The sequence below is a fragment of the Rhinatrema bivittatum genome, chromosome 15 (genome assembly GCF_901001135.1).
Source record: "Rhinatrema bivittatum chromosome 15, aRhiBiv1.1, whole genome shotgun sequence".
Taxonomy (NCBI): domain Eukaryota; kingdom Metazoa; phylum Chordata; class Amphibia; order Gymnophiona; family Rhinatrematidae; genus Rhinatrema; species Rhinatrema bivittatum.
In genome coordinates, this window is record NC_042629.1 from 63,019,137 (window position 1) to 63,042,219 (window position 23,083).

The window sequence follows — 23,083 nt, forward strand, 5'->3', positions numbered from 1 at the left end:
CTGGAGAAGAATAATTTTGGCTAGTGGTCATCAGCTCGGTGGGGGATGAGGGTATTCTGCTTGAGGGAAATGTCCCACGAAGTACTGGACTTGGAGACCCTTCTGTTTCTCTCCTGAGTTGCCCCCTACATCCGCTGGGGAAGTCTCTCTTGATACTGTATTAGCACGTGTGGACTCAGCAATATCTAACTGTGCTTCTGATATTCATTTACTAGTAAACAATTTCTGAACTTCGTGAGGTTCATTTGCAAAGGCTACATTCAATTGAGACTAAGGTGGATAATATGGAAAAAGAAGTGCAGGAAATTCAGAAAGTAAATGTTGCCTTAATTCAAGATAAAAACTCTGTTCACAGGAAAATTAACAGCTTGAAAATTTCTCAAGACAATTCAATTTGTGATTTTTAAGCTTCCCAAAGATATCTGGGAATCCTGTTAGAGATCTGTTGAAAAAACCTTTGACTGAAATTCTGGGTTTACCTATTGGTAAAGCTTGTTTTTTGCCAGTTCGGAGAAGAGAAGGGAATATTCGATCCTTGATATCTGATTCTCCATTGGATGTGTCTGCCTTGCTAGAGAGTTCCACTGATGAAGTAGAAGATAGGGAGACTCTTTTGGTTTCATTTGGTTTTGAGCAAAATTTGATCTTGAAATTTCTTTTCATAATGCTCAATCTTTGTTTTATGGGAAACATTTTTGGATCTATCTCGATGTTGTAAAGTCCACTCAGGAGAGAAGAAAATTGTTTCTTGCTATCCGTCAGGAAGTGTTATCTATGGGTGCGATTTTTTTGCTTAGATACTCATATAAGTGCATAGTCACATGTGCTGGTAATAGATATTTTTTCTTTGCTGCTGACCAATTGTGTTTTTTGCTTGATCAGAAGTCAGGCAATGGCATTTAAAAGTAGTATTATGCTATGACAAGTAGCAAGTTATTGCTGTTTTCTTTATTTCATATTTTTTAATATTCTCTCTTGATATTTGTATCTCCACTCTGGACTGTGGTCTAAGGCCATGAAAATTGTTTCTTGTTAATTTTTTTTTTATTACAAATAATTTCTTTTTCTTGCTGTTTCTATGTCATGTGATTCTGGCTATGTAAATTAGAAATTTATAAATAAAATGAAAAAAAAAAAAAAGATGTCAACTGTCAGTATGATTTATACAGGTAAAATGTGTTTTACCCTCATTACTGCGGTTAAAAGTTTGCATCTTCTTTCACAACGTGCACATTGTTAGCCGCTATGACAGGAGGCATTCCCAGGGGGCGTGCTTAGGACAGGGCAGGAGGAGTACACCTGCAATTCACATTTTAAAATCTGCACATGTGCCCTTCCAGCTGCAGAAAGAGCATAGGGCAGAGAGTCCATGTGCTGTGTACACAGGCCAAGTTTCAAAGTGAACATTTGCACGGATGTTCGCTTTAAGGACTGGTGCAAAGGCCATGGGTATAAAATACAGGTGGTCTTTGTCCCAATGCAGACAGTTTGAAAATCTCTCCCTAAACCTCACCTCCGAGACACTAAAACTCAAGGATGACTAGGAGACACATGGTAGATCCTCAAAGGAAAGGCAAGCAAAAAGTCAGAGATCATGTAGGGTTTGCCGCGTTCCTGCCATACTGGGTCAGACCAAGGGTCCATCAAGCCCAGCATCCTGTCTCCAACAGTGGCCAATCCAGGCCATAAGAACCTGGCAAGTACCCAAAAACTAAGTCTATTCCAGTTTCTTAGCAGGGTTCTCACTAGGTCTCATTCACTTGGACACAAACTACTTGCTATAAATTAAAATAATTGAACAAGGGGCTCCCAAAAATGCACAGAAACCCCTTCCAGTTCATCACTGCTGCAGGTCTTTATCTACCATTAATTTCTGCTTTTTCGGCAGTAATAGGAGGCAGTACACAGAAGACTGAATTGGGTGGGATGGAGAGATACTGCATGTTCTGTGCTCAGAAGAAACTTTAAAACTTAACAACTCCATACGTGGTGCTTTTTGGGGTGCAGGTTGGTAGCCAAGAGTCAGCACAGGTTGCGCTTCCAATAACTAAAACCATTAATGGACCCACAGATTACAATAAAGAAAAGCTGAGAAGCGTCACTCACCACTGACGAAAGATCCACGTTCACCATCCTCCTATCATCCAAATTCACAGGCTGCAGACCTGCCACAGAAAGTTTCACCGAGGAGCTGCGGTACACAAAACTCAGCAGCCAGTCTCCCCTGGAAATGCGATGACATAAGAAAAATGAAGGAGGGATCCGAGGGGAGATGATTTGAAGGGTTGAGGGGAAGGGAAGAGAACTTAGAAGGTGTCAGCAGTAAAGGATCCTTTAGTCCAGCTGGTCTGCCCATTTGTACCTCTCCAGCTCACTCTGTCACTAAGATCCCTTTGTGTCTTTCCCATGCATGGTTGGCTTCTACAACTGTGTTAGCTCCTATAACAGACTTCCTGCAGGGGTGCCCTCTCAGTGAAAGTATCTCCTCACATTCCTTTTCCTTATATGAGGATCCCTTATCTGTTCATTCTATGCAAGATACTTCCTTCCGCTACTTTACTAGATACTGGAATGTTTGTCAAGGTGGGAGGGTCTGACCAGAGACCTCAAGAGAGGAAATATTACTGTCCTCTTTCTACTAGAGGGATCGCTCTTTTTGTATCCCAAGAATACTATTAACTTCACATTGGCTGGTTGCCTTGCTACCTTGTTGATGGGATGCTCAGTTCAAAAGATGCTACGATATGGCTGGAAGTCGTAGCTGTAAGCAAGGCCATGTTAAGGAACTAGGGGACCATGGCTGAAGTATAAAGCAGCGGGTCCCCCTTGCTTTTAAGAAAATACCGTACTATGTTGCCGCCATCTTATGATCTTCCAATGTCTTAATCATATCTGCCAATAAATTTACCTGTGTGCAAACCGTTATGATGGCTCTACCGAATAACGGTATATAAAACCTTACAAATAAAAACCCTACAAATAAATAGGCCCAAATTAAAAAAAAACCTCTCTAGTGGGTGCACCACTAATTTTATCAATGGAACACATTGTGACAGCCACCTTATGCTATATGTGGCATTCACATAGCTTGAAAAATGCGTTGCTGATTTAATTTCCTCTACAGCTTCATTCTGGACCCTGATGCCCCTCAAATTAGTAATCTATGCGTCTCTGTGAATAGTCCTTCACACTTTCTTGGTGTTCATCATTTCATGCTGTGAGAGATACTGCTCTGCACGGTTTTCGATGACTAAATCATGTCTCATAAGCCAGACTCTGACACGGCAGAGGGCCCTACATCCTGGTGGGCACTAGACAACTGCCCCTTGCCTTGGTTGTAGGTAAGCGGGCACATGATATTGCTTGCATGCCAATCAACAAGTTATTCTCACAATCATTATTCCTGGCACGAAGTCAATAAGAAGTGGGGAAACTCCATTACTGAATAATGTTTTATTCAGTTCGGAAGAACAGAAGCCCTATTCATGTTATGATACACCTACGATAACTAGCTAATATATATATAAAGGTCAATTTTCAAAAGGTTTAAATCGGTGAACTTGGGAAGTCAGCTGGTTACATTTTTGCTGTTAAAAATAGCTAAATTTACTGGTTTAAAATCACAAGGTGGAAAAATTGAGCTGGTCATATAAAGGATGGTTCTGGGAATGGCTCAATTGGAGCTGATTTTCTGCACTAACTGGGTAAGTTTAGCTGGGCAATCCCTGTCACATAATGGCGGCCTAAATCTAGTTGGCCAGCATCTACATAACCAGATCCTCATTAACCTCACTGCAGTGCAGAGCATGGCTCGGTGGCAGTAGTGTGCATGGCCATGAAGAGGACCTAGCCCAGGTTCCCATGTCTGGTCTTTTGTTCCCTGGGCTGGAAATGCTGCAGAGGCAGTGTTCACAGTTCTTGATGAGGGAAGGGAGCCCCCCTCTGTGCAATAGCAACACTGAGTGGATGGACTCGAGGCCCACAGCAGCCTGAGTGTGCGGCCTCCATCCCAGGATTGATGCTACAACAGCTGGATTAAGTAAGTTGGGTGGGGTGGGTGCTATAAAACTAGAGTGAAAACGCCTTTGGGTAATTGTGAATAAAGCATCTTGGCCACATAGCCCAAGAGGCTAGTTGAGATTGAGTTGGAAGCCCGAAGGACAAAGGACAAAGGCTACTGTGGGAAATCTAGGGCTGCCAGTAGACAGCGGATTGCTAAGAGAAACCTGCAGCTTCTGCACAGTCTCTACCAGGCTGCAGTGACATGCTCGGCTTTATCCACAATGAGCTGAGAAGCAACGGGTGCCTGTCAAACACTCTGTGCGCTCTTTAACAGCTTCCAGGAGTCCCATTTTAAAAGGACAGCACCGAGATCACGTGGTGGAAAACTGGCTCAAGTGACAGCTGCACTTCCAAGCACAATCCAACTCCCTGGCTCACAAAAGCCAAAAGAACAGACTTCCTAAGTACAAACAGTTCTAGCAGAAAACATTAAAACTGGCAGGCAGAACCCACAAATCTTAGATGTAACCAGAAATGAAGGGAGGCATAAAAGCAGAAGCCTGCAGTCTCTTTCTGGTACACAATAATTTAGTGGTGAGATGCAATGTAACATGATGTAAAGGCTACAGAGCAACCCTAATGGAAGGCAGGCAGAAGTGCACCAACCTCCAGGGTTACTCACAAAAAGATGCACAGCAGTATTTTCCTAATATTCTTTTAGTGTTGCACAGAAAGATTTGGGCTGTGTGGTAGGCGTGATTTCAACAGACAGTCTGCAGATTTCCTTCCGCTTCACTCTAGTACCAATGCAGTGAAAGCGGCTGGCATGGCAGCCAGTACAGAAACGACTGGCTGTATGTTTCAGTGACGCAATGCCTGAACAACATGTCAGCAGCCTGGCTAAAATCATCATCCACATTATTCACAAACCTGCAGTATCCGTTAATTATCCGGCCTGCAACAACCCTGGTGAGAGGTTTCCAGCACTTGGCGTCTCCTTCTACGGGAGCTCCCAATAGGACAACATCTTCAATGATTCCTTCACAATCTGGAAAGACACACACATGCAACGTTATTATGTAGGAAGGTCTCACGCTGAATGTCCCACTTGTCTTGCCAGCAGGCTCGTGATTCCTCCTCTGTATACAGAAGGAACAGAAAACATAAAGTTTCTGCTATAAATATGATGTAGCAATATTGCATATCACTGTGCAGTTGAAGTTACACAGAAGAGCTGGATCCTGCCGTATAAGTCCCAACAACCATTCACCATATAAACTTCAGAAGTTATCATCCAGTTCCAGTCAATAAAAGCTTACAATCAGAGCCGGCAGCTTCTAATAGCTTTGCTGTTTTTCATAAGGCCCTATCTGTTACACAATGCAAAGAGATTTGCATCAGATTGAAATGCTTGGCCAGATTCATTCTAGATTGGTTCATTGCTTGCATCTGGCCTTACCGCCACTGTCAGTGCATTGTAGCTATTCTCATTACTTTGCAACCCAGGAACCTTTCAATCTAATTACGAACATCTGCAGGAATGATACATGGAAGCATTGTTAGCAGTGGCTTATTTCAAGCTTGTGCTGTTATATGAGCCTTTCTTCTTGCTGTTTTTAGGGTATTCTATTGAGACTGATAGACTGGGAGGGGGGGGGGGGGGGGGCGGGAGAGGGGGAAGAGAGACAGTCATCCCAAGGCTATGATGATCTTCACCATGCTCATAAGGGGCCACGGATGGATTTCTGTATTGAAACTTGCAGCAGGTACATAGGACGCATCGTCAAGACTACCGGCTTTTCCTTTGGATAGACTCTGGCTGGAAAACGTATACGCCAAGAATTCAAATCGCAATCCATGTGCGTACTTTTCCTCCCCTGACCACACCTCCTCGTGACACGGCTACAAGTCCGCATGGACGCATTCTTGGTGGGAAATTTTCAGCTGGCCGTTTAACGCGGGTAAAAGGCTTCTCACCTGCCGAAACGGCTTGGGACTTTGGCCTCAAGCAGTATCATGCCTCTCACCTGAACACTATTCACAGGCTGGCAGTGAAACTCTCACTCCGCTTTCAGAACAGTCACAATATTAGTTCTACGGTGATGACAGTCCTCCGTGTCCCAGAATGGAATAACAGCTGTCACACTGCTGTATGTTCAGGCTCCAAGAGGAAGATCTTTCTTATAATGAATTCTAATCTTCAATAATTATTTCCTTATCCTGGGAAATGCATCACACCAGGAGCATTGCATTAAAAGTCACCACTAAACAGTCACAGGGAGACCATTGTTCACCAACATAAATTCAACAATAAGCCTCTCACATATCAGAATTTGTTTTTAAATCTCCCACTGGTTCTTGCTCTTTTTTTCCAGCTTTGTTTAGCCATTCCCCCCCCCCCCCCCGGTTCCACATCCCATAATAGCAACCTCTGAGGCTGAGTGATACAAACCCAGGTCCTAGCTGCTTTTTAGCTTTCTGCCACAGGTTGCAACAAGACATTTCTTGGCTCTCTTTCTCCTCCCCTGCCCCACAAAAGGCTTCTGAGTGCTGCTTCAGCAAGCCAGCGGAGCAGAAGCCTAAGCTAACTTGGAAATGTAAAACAATAACCACCGGATCCAGAAGACGCGCTTCTTTCGCTAATAACCGGACTCATTCACCAACGTTCCTATCTATCCTCCCTCAGAATTATTTCCCTTTCATGTTCGCCTGATTCTCTATTTGCTTTTCATACAGGGTTTGTCAAATTTTCTCCCCTACAAAGCCTGGGTGACCGGTGCTACTGCTCCCAAGTTTCACATTTGTGCTAATTCAAGCCCCTTTTTATGCCTCTCCTACAAAGAAATGCAGTGCAATTACTTCACCAGCAATCTAGCTTCTCAAGAGGCAATAATCAAACTGCCAGCATTCGTGCAAATACACTGGGACTTCTGAACCCGTGGCGTTTGCACTAACAATGAACGAGAAATTACTGCACGGAGCTCTGCTTTGATGATTGCCACCAGTACAAAGTAGGGGCAGTATTTGCCCTGCTTTTTGCACGGGGGAAGAATTTTAAGGAAAAGAGCACAGGTAGATTTGAAAATGCAATCTATGCACATTGCTTTCCTCCCGAAATGCACCTTCAGGGGTACCTTCTGGGTGGGCAGTTTTGGGAAACTGGGCTTTCGAAAACTGCCCTCGTTCATAACAGGATCTCAGAGTATGGTGTAGTGGAGAGCAGACAACGTATTAACTGCAACTTAAAGACCGAGCAAGATGCTGATCTATTTATTCTGCTTTTTGACACTTCAAAGTGGATTACATTCAAGTACTATAGGTATTTCCCTATACCCAGAGGGCTTGCAATCTAAAGGCCTGATTTTAAAAAGCATTTACACACTTAAAACTGGGTTTTACATGTGTAAATGCACCTTACTCGAGTGAGTGGGCTTTTGAAAATTGCGACAATATATGCCATTGAATTGTTCATAGTAAAGTGCACTTTACTTGAGTAAATGCTTTTGAAAATTGCTACAATAATATGTTACATTTACATATGTAACTCCTTTGAAAATTACCTCCTTAGTTTGTAACCGAGGCAATGGAGGGCAAAGTGACTTGCTCAAGATCACAAGGAGCGGCAGTTGGATCAGTAGTACCTGCAATAATAATCTTAGCACCATTACAAAGATGTTGTTTTGCGGATTTAATCTGCATCTGAAGACCCCCTGGGCTGTGCTTCTCAACCCAGACCTGGGGCCATACCTAGCCAGTCAGGTTTTCAGGATATCCACAATGACTGTGCAGAAGAGAGATTTGCATGCACTCTGATAGTCATTGTGGATATCGTAAAAACCTGACTGGTTAGCTGTGCTCGGAGGACTGGGTTGAGAAGCATTGCCTTAGGGTTCTCTCTTTCTTTAATAAATAGAGGCTCCTGGTTTCATACCTGTTCTTTGATCGGTACATAACTCTGATAGTGCAGCTATAAAACACTTACTACTACAGGACTCTTTCAGATAACCAATAACATGGCCTGCAGGTTCCGTTAACGTGTGATCCTCTGCATACAAACAGGGCCAGATTTCCCATTAGGCACAAAAGAGGTGCCATGGATCACATCAATACAATTCTCCCCCCTCCCACCTGCCACTGAAGATCCTGTGCCTAGGAGCACACAAGATGCAAATCCAGCCCTGCGTACACACTATCAGGCAGGAAACACCATAAACCAACACAGAGCACAACCATCAACCTTACGACCTGCACATACATCTAGGGGATTGAAATCTAATTAAACCTTCACTTAATGAATTCTGATACACGTAAAATCCCATTGACAAGAGGTAAAGTCATTCATTCCACAGATATTCCTCTGCCTTAAGTCTGGTGTTCCAGGAAAACCTTCATCACATCAAGGACGCCAAGCAAGTCCGTACTAACTCTGGGGCGGATACAGTGAGGCAGGATCTGTCCTATCCATGGGGCTAATGGTAAAACTACAGAGGTAAAAATTCACGTGCACAAGGTTTCCGATGCGCGCACATGGACATGCCGATTTTATAACATGCATGGGTCACGCCGCGCGCGTAATAAAATTGGCTACCCGCGCGCACGTGTGTGCCCGATTTTATATCGGCGTGCTCATGTGTGCACGGGTGCCGACTTGCACGCTCAAGGGGGTGGTGGTGATTTTGTAATAAATGTGCGGCGACGCGATCGGGCATTTCCCCAGTTCCCTCCCAGTCCGCTCCAATAAAGGTGTGGACTGCGAGGGAACGTCCCTAACCTTTTCCCCCTCTCCGACCCCTAAACCCCACCCACCTACCCTGATTTTTTTGTGGTGAGACTTGTTCCCAGGAGCTGAAGTAAGTTCCGTGCGCTGTCCCGGCCGAGCCTCCCCGCCCTTCCCTTTTTTTTTTTAAAAGCCCGGCACTTCCGTGAGTACCAGGAGATACGCGCGTGGCCAGGCCGCTCTGAAAACGCGCTCAGCGCGTGCACGTATCTCCCAGTATCGGTGCGCGCCGGGGATTTAAAATTCCCCCGACAAAGTGCGCCTGAGCTGCGGCATAAATTCAGCGCATTTAACGGCTGTTTGAAAGGCACGTAACAGAAACAGTTCCACTTACGGCTGAACCGTAAAAAGCCTGAATTATCATTTCCCCTTTTCACTTCTCTCGGGGAAGTCGACAAACTCTTGTATTCACAGCAAGTTACCTCGTACCTGCACTCCATAATCAATCAAAAGTTAATTAAGAATGGATTACAGAAAAAAAAAAAAAATCACACACGTGCGGAACACAAATTATAAGATAACATTCGTTCTTTTCAAGCTGGGTAATTATATTACAAACCGCAAGTAAAAATGTCACTCACGTGTTTATTAAATCTAATCAAGGCTGAATCCATAATAACAGTTTTAGCTTTAGTTTCCGGAATATCTTTCTCCGTATCATTCTAGTTTAGCCGTTTACCTTCGTCTTTCAGAAACTCATTAAATGCGAGGTACAATAAATGACTACTTTAATGGATGACAAAGTTAAACTGCATTTGCAATAAATGTCTACTTTTAAATTAACACCACGGCGCATTACTCTTTTCAGTGACGCCAAAGAGGCAATGTGTTATCTATATCGCTCAAAAATATCAGCTTGCCTGTTTCTCGGTTTAGCTGCTTCCTTTCGGGGACGGTAACTTTTAAACAGCCGCGCGGGCGTGCATGTACATGGATGCGGCCATTTTATAGCACACGCGCGTACGTGTGTGTGCAATTTGTGTGGACACGCACTTGTGCGTGCAAAGGTCGGCTCTACCGCATTAGTGGCGTGGGAGGATTTTATTCAATATGCACACCGATGCAATTACCAGTTTTCCCAGTTTGTTTCCAGTTCACTCAGGTAAAGTCTCCTGATTTCCTAACCCTCCCTTTTACTCTATTAGCCCCTTCAAACCCCGATGACCTAGCCCTGATTTTATTTTAAAACTTACCCGCCGTCCATAGCAGAAGTAAAGCTATGCAGTGCATGATTCTGGCGGGCGCACATTTCAAGTCATGTCCCGCCCATGCTCCGCCCAGATCATGCCCACCCCGCCCTTTTTTTTGACTTTCTGATTTGTGCGCGTACCTGGAGATGCACGCATATTCGGGTGCTTCTTAAAATCCGCACAGCACGCGCCGGCCCCAGACACACACGAATCTCCCAGCTTTGACAGGCGTAGGGCTTTTAAAATTCACCTTTATGTCTAATTCCTAGGATTGCTTTCGCTGGTGTGAGAGTGCTTATTGTCGACGCTGTGTCCATTCATCTGCATGCTGCAACTCGAAAACCTCTGCACGCATCTGGCTCAAATTTGGCAGATAATCGTGATTTTGCTTCGAATCGGTGCAAAATCACAAGTGCCTGATCACAATTTTTGACTCTCCATCTCCTCTGCCAACATTCATTCGCTCAGAGGAAGGGAAATGAGCCTTTGTGTCATGGTTCTAAGGAAGTTCTTTCCAACTTGTTCTAATATATTTTGCTTCTCACTACATTTGAGTTGCTTGATTTAAAGATGTGCAGCTTATTATGGGCACAGCTTATATTTTAAAATGAGTTCCATGTAGAACTAATGGAGCCTACTTTCCAGAATGCATGGATATGTGGATCCTCCCAAAAATACTTTTGTTAGGTTCCACTGTCATCCTGAAACTCTGGTGTGGATAAGACACCACAAAAAAAAAAAAAAAAATTTACTGGGGAACTGGGGAGGAGGATCCACAAACAGATGGGCTGTCCTCTTAAGTTATAACTTATGTTTTTAGCCATCTATACAGCAAGCCAACATTTTAAATGATAAGGGGAATGGAACAGCTCCCCTATGAGGAAAGACTAAAGAGGTTAGGACTTTTCAGCTTGGAGAAGAGACGGCTGAGGGGGATATGATAGAGGTGTTTAAAATCATGAGAGGTCTAGAACGGGTAGATGTGAATTGGTTATGTACTCTTTCAGATAATAGAAAGACTAGGGGGCACTCCATGAAGTAAGTAAGTAAGTAAGTAAGTAATTTATTTATTTATTTATTTATTTATTTATTTAACAGACGATCTAGGTGCCGCTCGGCCCAGGTGAGGAGCTTGCTGGCTTCCAACACCACCAGCCGACTCCATGTACCCCCCTGACGATTGATATAGGCCACCGTGGTGGAATTGTCTGAGAGGATGCATACCGTTTTGCGGCAGAGTATCGGAAGAAAATCTTTGAGGGCCAAGTGCACAGCCCGAGCCTCCAGATGATTGATGTGCCAACATGACTGGGCTGGAGACCAGCAGCCCTGCGTTGTCTGGGATTGACAGACCGCTCCCCACCCGGTGAGGCTGGCATCAGTCGTGACTATGATCCATTGCGGCGTCAGTAAAGGCATCCCCTTGAAAAGATGCGCCGGCGACAGCCACCATTGTACGTCTGCAATGGTAGAGTCAGAGAATGGTAGTATCACCTGGAACTGCTCGGAGCGTGGCTGCCAGCGGGACAACAACGCTTTCTGTAATGGTCGCATATGCGCAAACCCCCAGGGGACCAGGTCGATGATGGAGGCCATGGTCCCCAGGACCTGTAGGTAATCCCACTCCGTGAGAAGGGGAAGCAAAAGGAAGCTGTGTACTTGATCGAGGAGCTTGAGTGCCCGAGTATCCGGGAGAAAGACCTTGCCGACTCGGGTATCGAATTGAGCTCCCAGATATTCCAGGACCTGGGAGGGCTGGAGATTGCTCTTGGAGAAATTGATTACCCAGCCGAGGGATGTTAGAAGAGCTAGGAACCTGTTGACTGCTAGCCTGCAGAGAGTCGGTGACTTGGCCCGCATGAGCCAATCGTCCAGATAAGGGTGAACCAATATGCCTTCTCGCCATAGTGCCGTCGCCACAACCACCATAACCTTGGTAAAGGTGAGGGGAGCGGTGGCGAGACCGAAGGGCAGCGCCTGAAACTGCAAGTGTTGATCCAGGATGTTGAAACGGAGATACGTCTGGTGCTTGTGCCAAATAGGTATATGGAGATAAGCCTCCGTCAGGTCGAGGGAGGCCAGATATTCGCCAGGGCGAACTGCCGCTAACACCGCCCTCCGGGTCTCCATCCAAAAATGGGACACCCTGAGGGCACCATTGACCCTCTTGAGGTCCAGGATGGGACGAGTCGTCCTTCTTGGGGACGATGAAGTAAATAGAATACTGGCTGGCGCCTTGTTCCTTCATTGGCACCGGGACTATCGCTCCAAGGTCCTGGAGCTTGGCAAGGGTCTGACAGACAGCAGGCCTCTTTAGGCGATCGCAAGGAGAAACGAGATAGAGATCTGGTAGGTCCCGGGCAAATTCTAACGCGCAGCCGTGTTCTATCACCTCGAGCACCCACTGATCTGACGTGATTTTGGCCCATTCCTCAAAAAAGAGGGAGAGACGCCCACCTAAGTTTCGCACGGAGGAATGGACCAGCCGGATCTCATTGGGTAGCGGACTTGGTGGCCTGATGTTGCTAGTTACCCTCTCTGAAGGCCCGACAGCCTCAAAAAGAATGAGACCAAGACTGCGACCTGGAAGTGGATCCCCTTGGAAAGGAACCACGTGTCCTACTATTGTACTGGCGTTGTCACCGGAAGCGGGTACGTGTTGGGAAGAATGCTTTAGAATGTTTAGGGCGGTCCTCAGGCGGCTTATGGACCTTGTTCTCCCCCAAGGATTTAATAAGCTGTTCCAGGTCCTCTCCAAAAAGCAACTTGCCCTTGAAGGGAAGAGTGCCCAGCTGAGCCTTGGAAAAAGAGTCCACGGACCAGTTGTGCAGCCAGAGGAGGCGCCGGGCCGACACCGCGGAAACCATTGCCTTGGCCTGGATGCGAAGCAGATCATAAAGGGCATCGGCCCCATATGCGATGGCGCCTTCCAAACGCTCCACCTGCTCAGCCTCTGCAGCCGGAAGGTCCTGGTTGCTGAGTAATTGCTGAACCCACCTGAGACTTGCCCGCTGCATGAGACTACCGCAGATCATCGCCCAGACTCCCAAGGCTAAGACCTAAAAGATCCGCTTAAGGAAAAATTCAAGCTTGCGGTCCTGAACATCTTTTAGAGCCGTGGCAGCCACCACCAGGATCGTGGTATGCTTGGTGACCGCAGAAACGGAAGAATCCACTTTTGGAACCTTCAGCATGTCCAGGCAATCTTCAGGAAGTGGGTAGAGCTTGTCCATAGCCCTACCATCACGGAGACCCATCTCAGGAGCTTCCCATTCCCGTAACAGAAGCAACTTATGCATGGGATGGAAAGGAAAAATGCGCGGAAGAGACCTGAGTCCCGCCAGGACTGGGTCCGCATTTGCCGGCATTGCGGCTGTCACCGTGTCCTCTGGGGGGCATCAATCCCCAATTCCTGTAGAATGAAGGGAATGAGCGGCTCGAGTTCTTCCCGCTGAAAAAGACGGAGGACTCGGGGGTCATCCCCCTCAAGGGGAGGGACTGGTGTAGAAAATTCATCGCCCGGATCCTGGGGGGGGGGGGGGGGGGGGGGGGGGTGGGGGGGGGGGGGGGGGGGGCACGGGAGACTGTGGAGAGTCCAGAGGGAGGGGAGCCCCTGGGACTACCTGTACCTGGACGGAACTAGGCGCCTCCGGTACCACTGGGGGCATCAGAGCAGGAACCCGGGGAATTTTAGGTGGGGGGGGGGGGGGGGGGGGGGACGACAACAGGGAGGGACTCCTCATCCTCCTGCAGGCTTGCTAGATAAGACATGTGCAGGAGAAGCACAAAGCCCGCAGAAAAACGGGACCGCAAAACGTTTTCCGAGGGGGGGGGGGGGGGGGCGGGGAGAGGGTGGGGGGGGGGGGGGGGTCCGGGATATCACCCAGAGAGCGTACCGAGCTCAAATCAGGGAGAAATACCTGCAAATCCAAGTCCTCTTCCTCCTGCAGCCCCGAATCTGCAAAGGCAGTAACTCCCAAAATGTCGGCCGTTCCCGCGGTTTCTCGGGACGGGAACGGCCTGGCCACGCGTCGGGGAGCGCGTCCCCAGGCTAAATTCTTCGGCGCTGCCGAGGAGGGGCCCTCCCCACCCGGTAAGCAGCTGGAACAGAGGTTATCGCCGGAGAGCCAGGAGGCCGGCTCTCCACAAGCCAAGCAGACATTCAATCGTGGCATAGGAGTAGGGGAGCTGCCGCGAGGCAGAAAAAAAATCAGCCGGGGAAGGAAAACCCCCGGGGAGAAGATCAGGGGAACAAACCCTGCACTCTCCCGCTATTGAGCCTCAATGCTCAAGCAAAGCCCCTGCCTCTCTGGAACCTCCAGTCAACAGGTTCAGAAATCAGCTATGGCTCCTTTTTTTTTTTTTTTTACACAGGGGAATGAGACATCCCTGACAGAGAGCCCGAGGAAAGAAAACTTCTCGGGTGAGGCAGGAGGCTAGGGGGGGGAGTGACTGGCACCACCAGTATCACCCCCACTAAAGAGAGGTCACCGGGAAAGGGAGCCTAGGCTAACCAAGTCAAGGGGCAAGCCCCCCTAGGCCCCCCAAGAGCGAGGGAGACAAAACTGTCTCCCTGACACAGAATAAGAGAGAAAACTCTTTCCTTTTTTTTTTTTTTTACTTAGAATTTGTAGTTTAATACTTGCTTGAGCTTGCCCCACAAAGAAACCCCGCCGGGAAAAGGGCAAGCTAAACAGGGAACCGCAGGGTGAGCTGCCTGGCATCTGCTGGAGACAGACAAATACTGAAGGGCTGCAGGGTAGGCTCTGTCCTCATACAGGATACCCTTTCAGTTTTGGTCTGTCTCCACCTGCTGGACAGGAGGCTCAACCCATGGTCTGGACTGATCCGGGTATGTACAGGGAACATGGAATAGACTTAGCTTTTGGGTACTTGCCAGGCTCTTATGGCCTGGATTGGCCACTGTTGGACACAGGATGCTGGGCTTGATGGACCCTTGGTCTGACCCAGTATGGCATGTTCTTATGTTCTTAAATGAATCACTGTGACGCTTGCATGAGGTTCTGAAGATGATCAACAAAACAGCGCTCCTGATTTACGGAGATTTATAAAGGAGATGGCTCAGGGGGGAGGGAAAATGTCCTTTAAATACTCATTTTTGCTGAGAATTATAAATTTGCACAATTCTGTTTTAGCTGACAGATTATCGACTTGTTTAACATGGTTGTTATAAGATGTAATTTCTAATAGCTACAAGAAACAGACACACTATCTTGCAATTTTTTATTATAACTCTACTTGCACTGAATAAGAATTATTTCACATTTTTATACAGCACATCGTTAACTGTAATTAACTGCCTGACTAAACTAATCATGCGATGGTGCCCGTGCACACTTGTTTCAAATAGTTCCAATCCTCCCTCTGACTGAGTGAAATCATGATCAGACTGAATGTGGGATTGTTTTCTTTGTAATTTACTTTATACAACTGCTGATAAATGAAGTGAGTTTAAAATGTCTACTGGTGCCCCAATTCAGTGGGCAGCATTATTGCTGGCATTGGTGGTGGGCAGTAACTGTATGCCTTTGTTTCAATTGGCCTGATGTGCCAAGGCGCCATGTGTGGCATTTGTGTAGGGGGTAAGCTGATGACTCAAGTTTGCCCATGATCTTTTGTTTAATGACACATTCATGACAGTATCTCAACTATAATAAGAAACCATAAGAAATGTTCATCAAACTTCAAGAACAAATTAGCTTTATTGTGATGAACAGCAATAACGCGTTAATGCATGCATTAACATCACAACGCAAAACCTATGTAATCTTGGCAGGAGTATTCAAACTGAATGCAAGTAACGAGAGTTCTCGGCTTTATATTCTTCACCAATTTGGGCAACATTTTACCACTTTTGATAGTATAAAATATTTTTTTGTGCTTGATAATTGAAGAGAGTGTTTAACTCCTTTCTCACCGAAACTATTTGAGTTTTTATATCATCAGACAGGAGGGATGTATGCATGCATCTGAGAGTAGCTAGCTGAGAATAGAGATTCCTGCCTTTATGTAAACAGGCTTGACAGATTATCTGACCATGTAATACAGATTTTGCAGCATTAAAAAAAAAAACTACAGAACTCACAACACTTGAATTCAAATCAAAGTACTCCTGCCATTTGTTCTGTAAAAAATTGACAAATTATTTATCTTTAAACAATTGCTGTGACATCTTCCATAAAGGAGGGATCTTTACCCCCTTAAAAGGACAACTGTACCTGAACCACAGAATGATCTGAAAAGGGTACTGCAATAATATATGCATTCAACAATTCTGTAAACAATGATTCTGATATTAGAATGTAATCTATGCGTGAATACATGTTATGGACATGAGAATAAAAAGTGAATTTACTATCTTCCATGTTTTCATTCACCATGCATCTTATCAGACACAGTTTGGAACATATAAGACCTATTTCCAGCTGTGCCTGATTTTTCTTTGGCGTTCTAGACGGATGACAGTCAACAAGTGGATTATCTGTGATGTTGAAATCTCTACCCAAAAACACTGCATATCCTTCCCATTGGGCAATGTTAGAAACTAAACGAGGCAAAAAACTTTGCGTGTAGTGATTAGGGGCAAAAATATTAGCCAATACTACTTTGATACCAAAAAAGTGAGCCTAGAACTAATATATAACGACCCTGTGCATTAGAAATTTGGCGCTCAAAAACAAAAGGAGTATTTTTATTCACCAATGTTGCAACTCCACATTGCCTATCAGAAAAAGAGGAGTAAAAACATTGACCCACTCATTCCCGATATACTTTTTGATGTTGTGTTAGCATGATTCTTACACAAAGGGGCGGATTTTAAATGCCCTGCGCGCTAATAGCACTAGTGGAGCATAATTTAAAAGCATCAATGTGGATACAACCAACAAAGGGCCCTGTAAAGAATGCAAGGGTCTTGCGTGTGTATACCACTCCACGCATTTTTCCAAGTAACCTGTTCCTGATCCTCACAAAACTTTAAAAACCAAACTTCTTAAAATAAATTAGAAATTCTACTGGGCGCCAGTGCAGATCAGCAAAAAAAGGAGCTATTCTATTTTGAAAAGCAGCCTCCTGAACCTCCCTCCTGCATATTCCTATGTGTACCAGCTGGATCCTCCCCAGAAATCTGTAAACTCTTATCTAGGTAGCATGTGAGGCCCACTGCCTTCACACCAGGCAGACAAGTTATCAAGCAATCAATAGGCCCACCAGTCATCTACATTGCCAGTGATCGAATGGCCAACAAATGCATGCAGTTGGAGATACATCATCAGTGTGAGAGGATGATACAAGGTCTGGAAGGCGGATCTCAGCATCAGGATTACTTAAGATCTCATTCCTGGAGACCTTGTTCTTCCAAAGCAGCCAATGGCGGCCAGCGTGGAAATGGAAGTACTCTATTTCCCTGAATGTCGCATCTTATTTATTTATTTATTTATTTGTAGGGTTTTATATACCGTTATTCGGTAGAGCCATCATAACGGTTTACAAATCTGCAATTATCATCCAACATATGCAATTATCTTACAATCAAATGGAGTTAACATAGTAGTTGGGAACAGTAGGGTTTTGTGAACAATCAACATATTTTCTTAGTCGTTGAATAACAGAATATTGCGGAGAACATTTTCAAAGAACTTAATGGATCAAGGGAGTGAGCAGGGAGGGGTAGAAAAGGAGGGTACATCAGGAGAGCATGAAGAAGGAGGATTATGCTTGCGAGTTCTGTTGAGTGCTGGGATGATCAGGTGTTAGATAGTTAGAATAGAGTTTGCGGAATAAAAATGTTTTTAGGTCTTTTTTAAATGTTTTTTTGGATGTGCTGGGTCCTCAGTTTTATGGGTAGGGTGTTCCAAGTTTTGGGGGAAGCGTCTCTTAAGGTGGGGATGTTTAGGAATCCTGTGTTGTTGGAGCGTAGGTTTCTTTGTGGGTTTTGGGGGGTAATGTTTAAGCCTTTTAGTCCATGAAGATCATCATTTATATCTTTGTCTGCCTCAGCTCCTCCAGATCTGCCACTCTAGCCTCCAGAGATCAAACTCATTCTCTGAGGGTCAGGAGCTCTTTGCACTGGGTACATACATTTAACCCCTCCCCAAAAGGTAGATAATCATATATGTGATGCTCTGTGCAATAGGCTGGGTAGCTCCATCCTTTTGCAGGACTGTATCTTATTGTTTTTCAGTTGTTAAAGTTATCTAAGGGAGTAGGGATGCTTAATCAAATTTAAAGTGAAAGCTGTTTCAAGAGTTAACAAAACCATAAACTCAATGAAGAGGTATCTTTAATAGGGAGGCACTTATCTGTGGCAAAAATGGAACAGGGATTATAAACCATTTCCTTTACAAAGGGGTGTCCTTAGTATACAATGCTCTATTACATACAAAAATGGTCAAATGCCTTTTGCATGTCCCAGCTCAGTACAATAACAGTCTTAACTTTTGATATACCATGCGTCACGCACTAGTTCTTCCTCCCAATGGAAGACAACTGGGTTTAGCATTTTTTTTTCAGTTTCCTTATATTTTGGTCTTTAAGCGGTTAAGCTAAATCTGTAAGCACCTCTTCAGGGTGTGCATCCTCGAATAAGGAGCAACTGCCAGGAAAGGAAAGGGCATCACCGTGTCAAGTGCAGCCCTACTGCGCACCCGCAAGGGCAGAAGACTCGTTCAGATCGTTAATAATTCTGATCATAAGGAGAACAGCAGCGGAGTCCCGGCACGTCCTCGTCGGGCACCATTTTCATGTGCAGGCAACACCAATCTGTTCACCCATCAACGTGTAGCTATCACGCCTCAATCACAAAGCGCTGCCTGCCTCTCTAAGCTCTCCTCTGTGACTACACATAAACTGCATGTTGTGCGACTCCTCCGTGTTACTGCCGTAGGCCAAGATGACTTGCTCTGAAGTCCTGGGAGCCTCTCATGAGCAGTACTTTGGTTTCTGCAAATAAAGCTTGGTGCATTTCAAGTTAATTGGGATGTCCTGGCCACATGTTGAACACTGCATATTAAGTATGCCGTTAAACAAGAAGCTTCCTCTATTATGATGGCTTACGAATCATGTGGATCTCCAGAGGAAAGGCTTAATCCTTTTCATATTCAAGAGAAGCTTTTCATAACTAAGTTACTTAACTGGAGCTGTAATTGCTATTACCTAATCTCAAGAGTGAATGCTAAAACCATCCAACAAGGTGACCCTGAAGTCATTTCTAATTCTAGTAGCCCCTTCTTATGAGTAAAACACAAGTCAGTAGGTGTCCCAATCACACAAAAGACACGACAGTCATATACTTAACAAAACTGATTTCCTAAGACGTGCCCTCACTGAATGCCATGAGAACACAGGGGAATGTCATTCGCAGGCCGGCATGCTCAGGGCTCTCAGCGCTGGTCTCCACCTCGGATGAGCGACACCTGAGAGCTCTCGGAAGACTGGAGGTGCTGTGCCGCACATACTAATGCGCTGGGACCGAGTGCGTTCTGCTCGGCTGTCGTTCTCAATCTCTGTCATCTCGGGGCATCTGAACAAAGCTGCTGGCTGCTTGTTTTCTTAATTTTAAAGTAATTGTTATGCAAATGAGAACCGAGAGCAGTCATAAGAAGCATCTGCATGATCAATCTCTCGCTCTAAAAAAAAAAAACCCCAAATCACTTCCTTCACCATCTAGAAAAAAATTGGTAACCCGTTACAGCCAAAACTCACAGAGCAAACTTAGAGGGAAGGGCTTCTGAAAAAGCAAGATGCAGGACATTCACTGAAGTTTCTAAAAGGGATGCAAAATCTCTTACAGTGCAAGGGATGCTATTCATTTAAAAAGATTTATTCCCCCTCTATCCGAAGAAGAGTGGGGAACACAAAAACAATCACAGCCTCATGTGCACAAAAAACAATATCCATCCACATACAGTAAAAAAACACGTATCAAGCAAACAGAGTACACTGATCTGAATAATGCAGGCCCAATAAACATGAGAAAAAAGGGCTGGGTGTGCTTAATTCGAAAGGCTTGCCTGAAAAGGAGGGAATGCTAGACCTGAAGTCATTTCTAATTCTAGTAGCCCCCTCTTATGAGTAAAACACAAGTCAGTAGGTGTCCCAATCACACAAAAGACATGACAGACATATACTTAATAAAACTGATCTCCTAATATGTGCCCTCACTGAATGCCATGAGAACACAGATGCATGCAAAGGATCCCAGAGGGAGCGCTCTTTCACCAGTTTTCAACAGCCGGGCCGAACGCGCTGAAGGAACCTCAAGGAGCCCACAATCACGTAGCCTAAAGGCCCGTGGAGGATTACAGAACCACAGCGTCACAGAAACTGGGACACGTCGTTAGTTTTATCATGCAGATAAATATGGGGAAGGCTGCTGCCACAGTATCCCCAGCCCCGACAAATTAGAGCGTGGAAGACCCGACCTGGGAATTCAACCCAGATTCCCCTCTGCACAGCACCGAAACTGAGGTGCCGGGCCACATACCTTTTAGGAAAAAGGCGAGGGCAACAGCTGACGGCTATTCCATTTCTAGTTTGGATTTATACCTTGCTTATCCAGTCTGGCAAAGGACAGCCCAAAATAGCTTACAACTCAGCACAGCGATGGGGTGACTGCAACGGACCTAAGGCACTGGGGTAACCTGCAAGATGAAGTGGAATCAACCCTAAACAGCACCAGATATCCAAAAAGGCATTGGGGGCGGGGGGAGGGGTAAAACCCAGTGAGCATGTGTAGGCTGGATATTTTTCAGACAATAACACAGCCTCCCTAATTATTAAAAAACCTGGTAATAAAACATGGAAGGGAGCGTGAAGGATGGAATAGGTTTTGGTCTTGAAAGAATCAAAGCTGAAGACAAGAGATGGTTTGGGCCAGCACTTTCAACAGATTTTGGGTATCTCTGGAACTGATGTGGAGCACAGCAGAAATCAGAGAAAAGAGGACTGGTGTGCTGGGAGGACTAAATATTGGGTTGCATATGGGAATCTGCATGCCCATCTACTCAAACCAGAATGATCTCAAATGGGCAGACTGAACAGGTCGATATAGCAGTCTTTCGTTACTGCAAGCTGGGTGGAGATCTCCTGCGGGCTGTAGTCAGCCCACCTCTGACCTAGGGAGAACTCAACGAAGCTTCCAAGCCTGGGAGGGGGAAGTGTATGGTAGGGAGGAGGTAGTAATGATAGAACCAACCCCTTCCCTTCCCCTCAAGGACCCATCAGGCGTGGGCTCACAACCACTCAAGTGGCAGAGGCATTCATTGCTCCGAAGATGACTGGGAAGGTCCAGAATGGTAAGATCTACCCTGGTCTTTTCTCTTCTCCATTGAAAACAGTCAAAAAAAACAAAAACAAAAACAAATAGTCATCAAAAGTAAGAGGAGCAAATGGAGCATGGCTTAGCTGTGGCTGCTCATCATGGCCATTTTGGACCTTCCCCTTTCTCCTTCATCTGGCACAATTTATTCAAGTTGAATATCAACGCAATCTACAAACGTATATTTTGCACCTTGGGTTCTACTTGAGGGCCACAAACAGGCCTGGTTTTCAAGAGATACACAATAAATATTCCTTAGATGCATTTGTGTACATGTGGTTTAAGAACAAGGCTAATCTGCATACCAGAGATTCCCTGGCTTTTAGAAGGCCATGTAAAACCTGGTTGTTTGGTATGGCCTTTACTATTTAAGTTTTGAGAGCTTTGTCTGCAGTTCTGTCAGAACTGACCTGTTACTCTATTCTTGTTATTCTTTACGGATGATTAGTTTTATTCTGTTGCATTGTCTTTATTTCTTATACATTGTAATAGCGATTTATTGCTAATGCCTTTCAAGGATAGGTGGCCTATAACGTTAAACAAATAATTTAGCTAACCTAAAGCCAGACCTGCTTGTGGCCCTTGAGGACCAGAGCTGAGAACCCCAGCTTTGGATACCTGCATGGGACCTCCTCTAGGATGGATGGCCCAAGAGTATATTTCAGACACTCAGACAGGATAAAAGCTTCTGAGAAAGTGTGAGGATAAGCAATATGGTGGCAATTATTCCTCAATTATGCTTGCTTCATTCAACTAGACCCAGCACACATTAACTCAAACCCAATCCATCTAAGCACAACCCTAATTGTTCTCAACCTGCTTTCAGTTTTATTCCTGGAAAATGGATGATGCTTTACTTGACTCTACCTTTCTCTTGCGCCATCTCCTGCAGGCAAAAGTAAATGACCCTCGCTCCCAAACTGAAGCCAATCAGTGTGACAGGTCGCTTGCCCTAAGACAGAAAAACAGACCCTTTAAGAAATGGAGCACATGAGAAAAAAAATACAACCACCCAGCAGCAGCCAAAGGACACCCAGGCAACAAAACTATCGATAAATGGAATGTCAAGGACCACCACTGCCAACAACGCACTATGCTGGGAATCACTGCACTGTACTGGAGTTGAAAGAAAACAGTACTCTCATCCTTCTGCTTTATTAGAAACCAAGCTATATAATATCCCTCAGTGCTCTTCTCCTTAGCTGAATAATGTGTCTGCTCAGACAACCTTATGGAAAAGCTTGTAATCAGAAGGAAGCCATGTAAATAGCCAGGCAAATTTGGGGTCTGCTTGTGTACTCCTTATCAGGGTGTAAAAGAGGTGCTTTAAGGAAGTACTATAGCTCCCAGTTCATTGTGAGCAACATCTATATGTAAAAATCTGTCCACTCAAGGACCACAGCCCCCATAGTGCACTGCAATAGCATCAGTAGGCTGCTATTGGTTAGTTTAGTATCAGCCTAGGAGGAGGGAGTCTTAGATTTGGAATGACCATATCCAAATTGCTGAGTACCAGGGCCTTTAACAAACATGTGAAGAGGCAAGATACTCATTAGAAATGGCAGTATTTGGAGAGAGAAAAAAACTTCAAAGAATGTATTCTAATCTGTTCAAGATGTTTCTTCTAAAGCAATGAACTAATGACTCCTGATGCAGTTATCCTGTCGAAACACAAGGCAAGTTTGTCTCCACCGTAATCTCCAGGAGGGAGAGCAGCTTGTGAATGGAGTCTGGTGGAGCGCGGCCCAAACGTTTGCAAGCAAGCTATTTAGCATT

General features: G+C 45.2%; 1 protein-coding gene across 4 annotated transcripts in view; it reads right to left on the bottom strand.

Moving 5' to 3' along the window:
* The window catches only part of TMCO4 (transmembrane and coiled-coil domains 4), a 106,871-nt gene that overhangs the window by 37,644 nt on the left and 46,144 nt on the right, over positions 1 to 23,083 (bottom strand). For all 4 annotated transcript variants that reach the window (XM_029578411.1, XM_029578412.1, XM_029578413.1 and 1 more), the window contains 3 exons: positions 22,175 to 22,259; positions 4,933 to 5,050; positions 2,107 to 2,224 (listed from right to left, as the gene is read on the bottom strand). In XM_029578411.1, the coding sequence (XP_029434271.1) occupies positions 2,107 to 2,224; positions 4,933 to 5,050; positions 22,175 to 22,259 (321 nt within the window). The remainder of the gene's footprint in view (positions 1 to 2,106; positions 2,225 to 4,932; positions 5,051 to 22,174; positions 22,260 to 23,083) is intronic.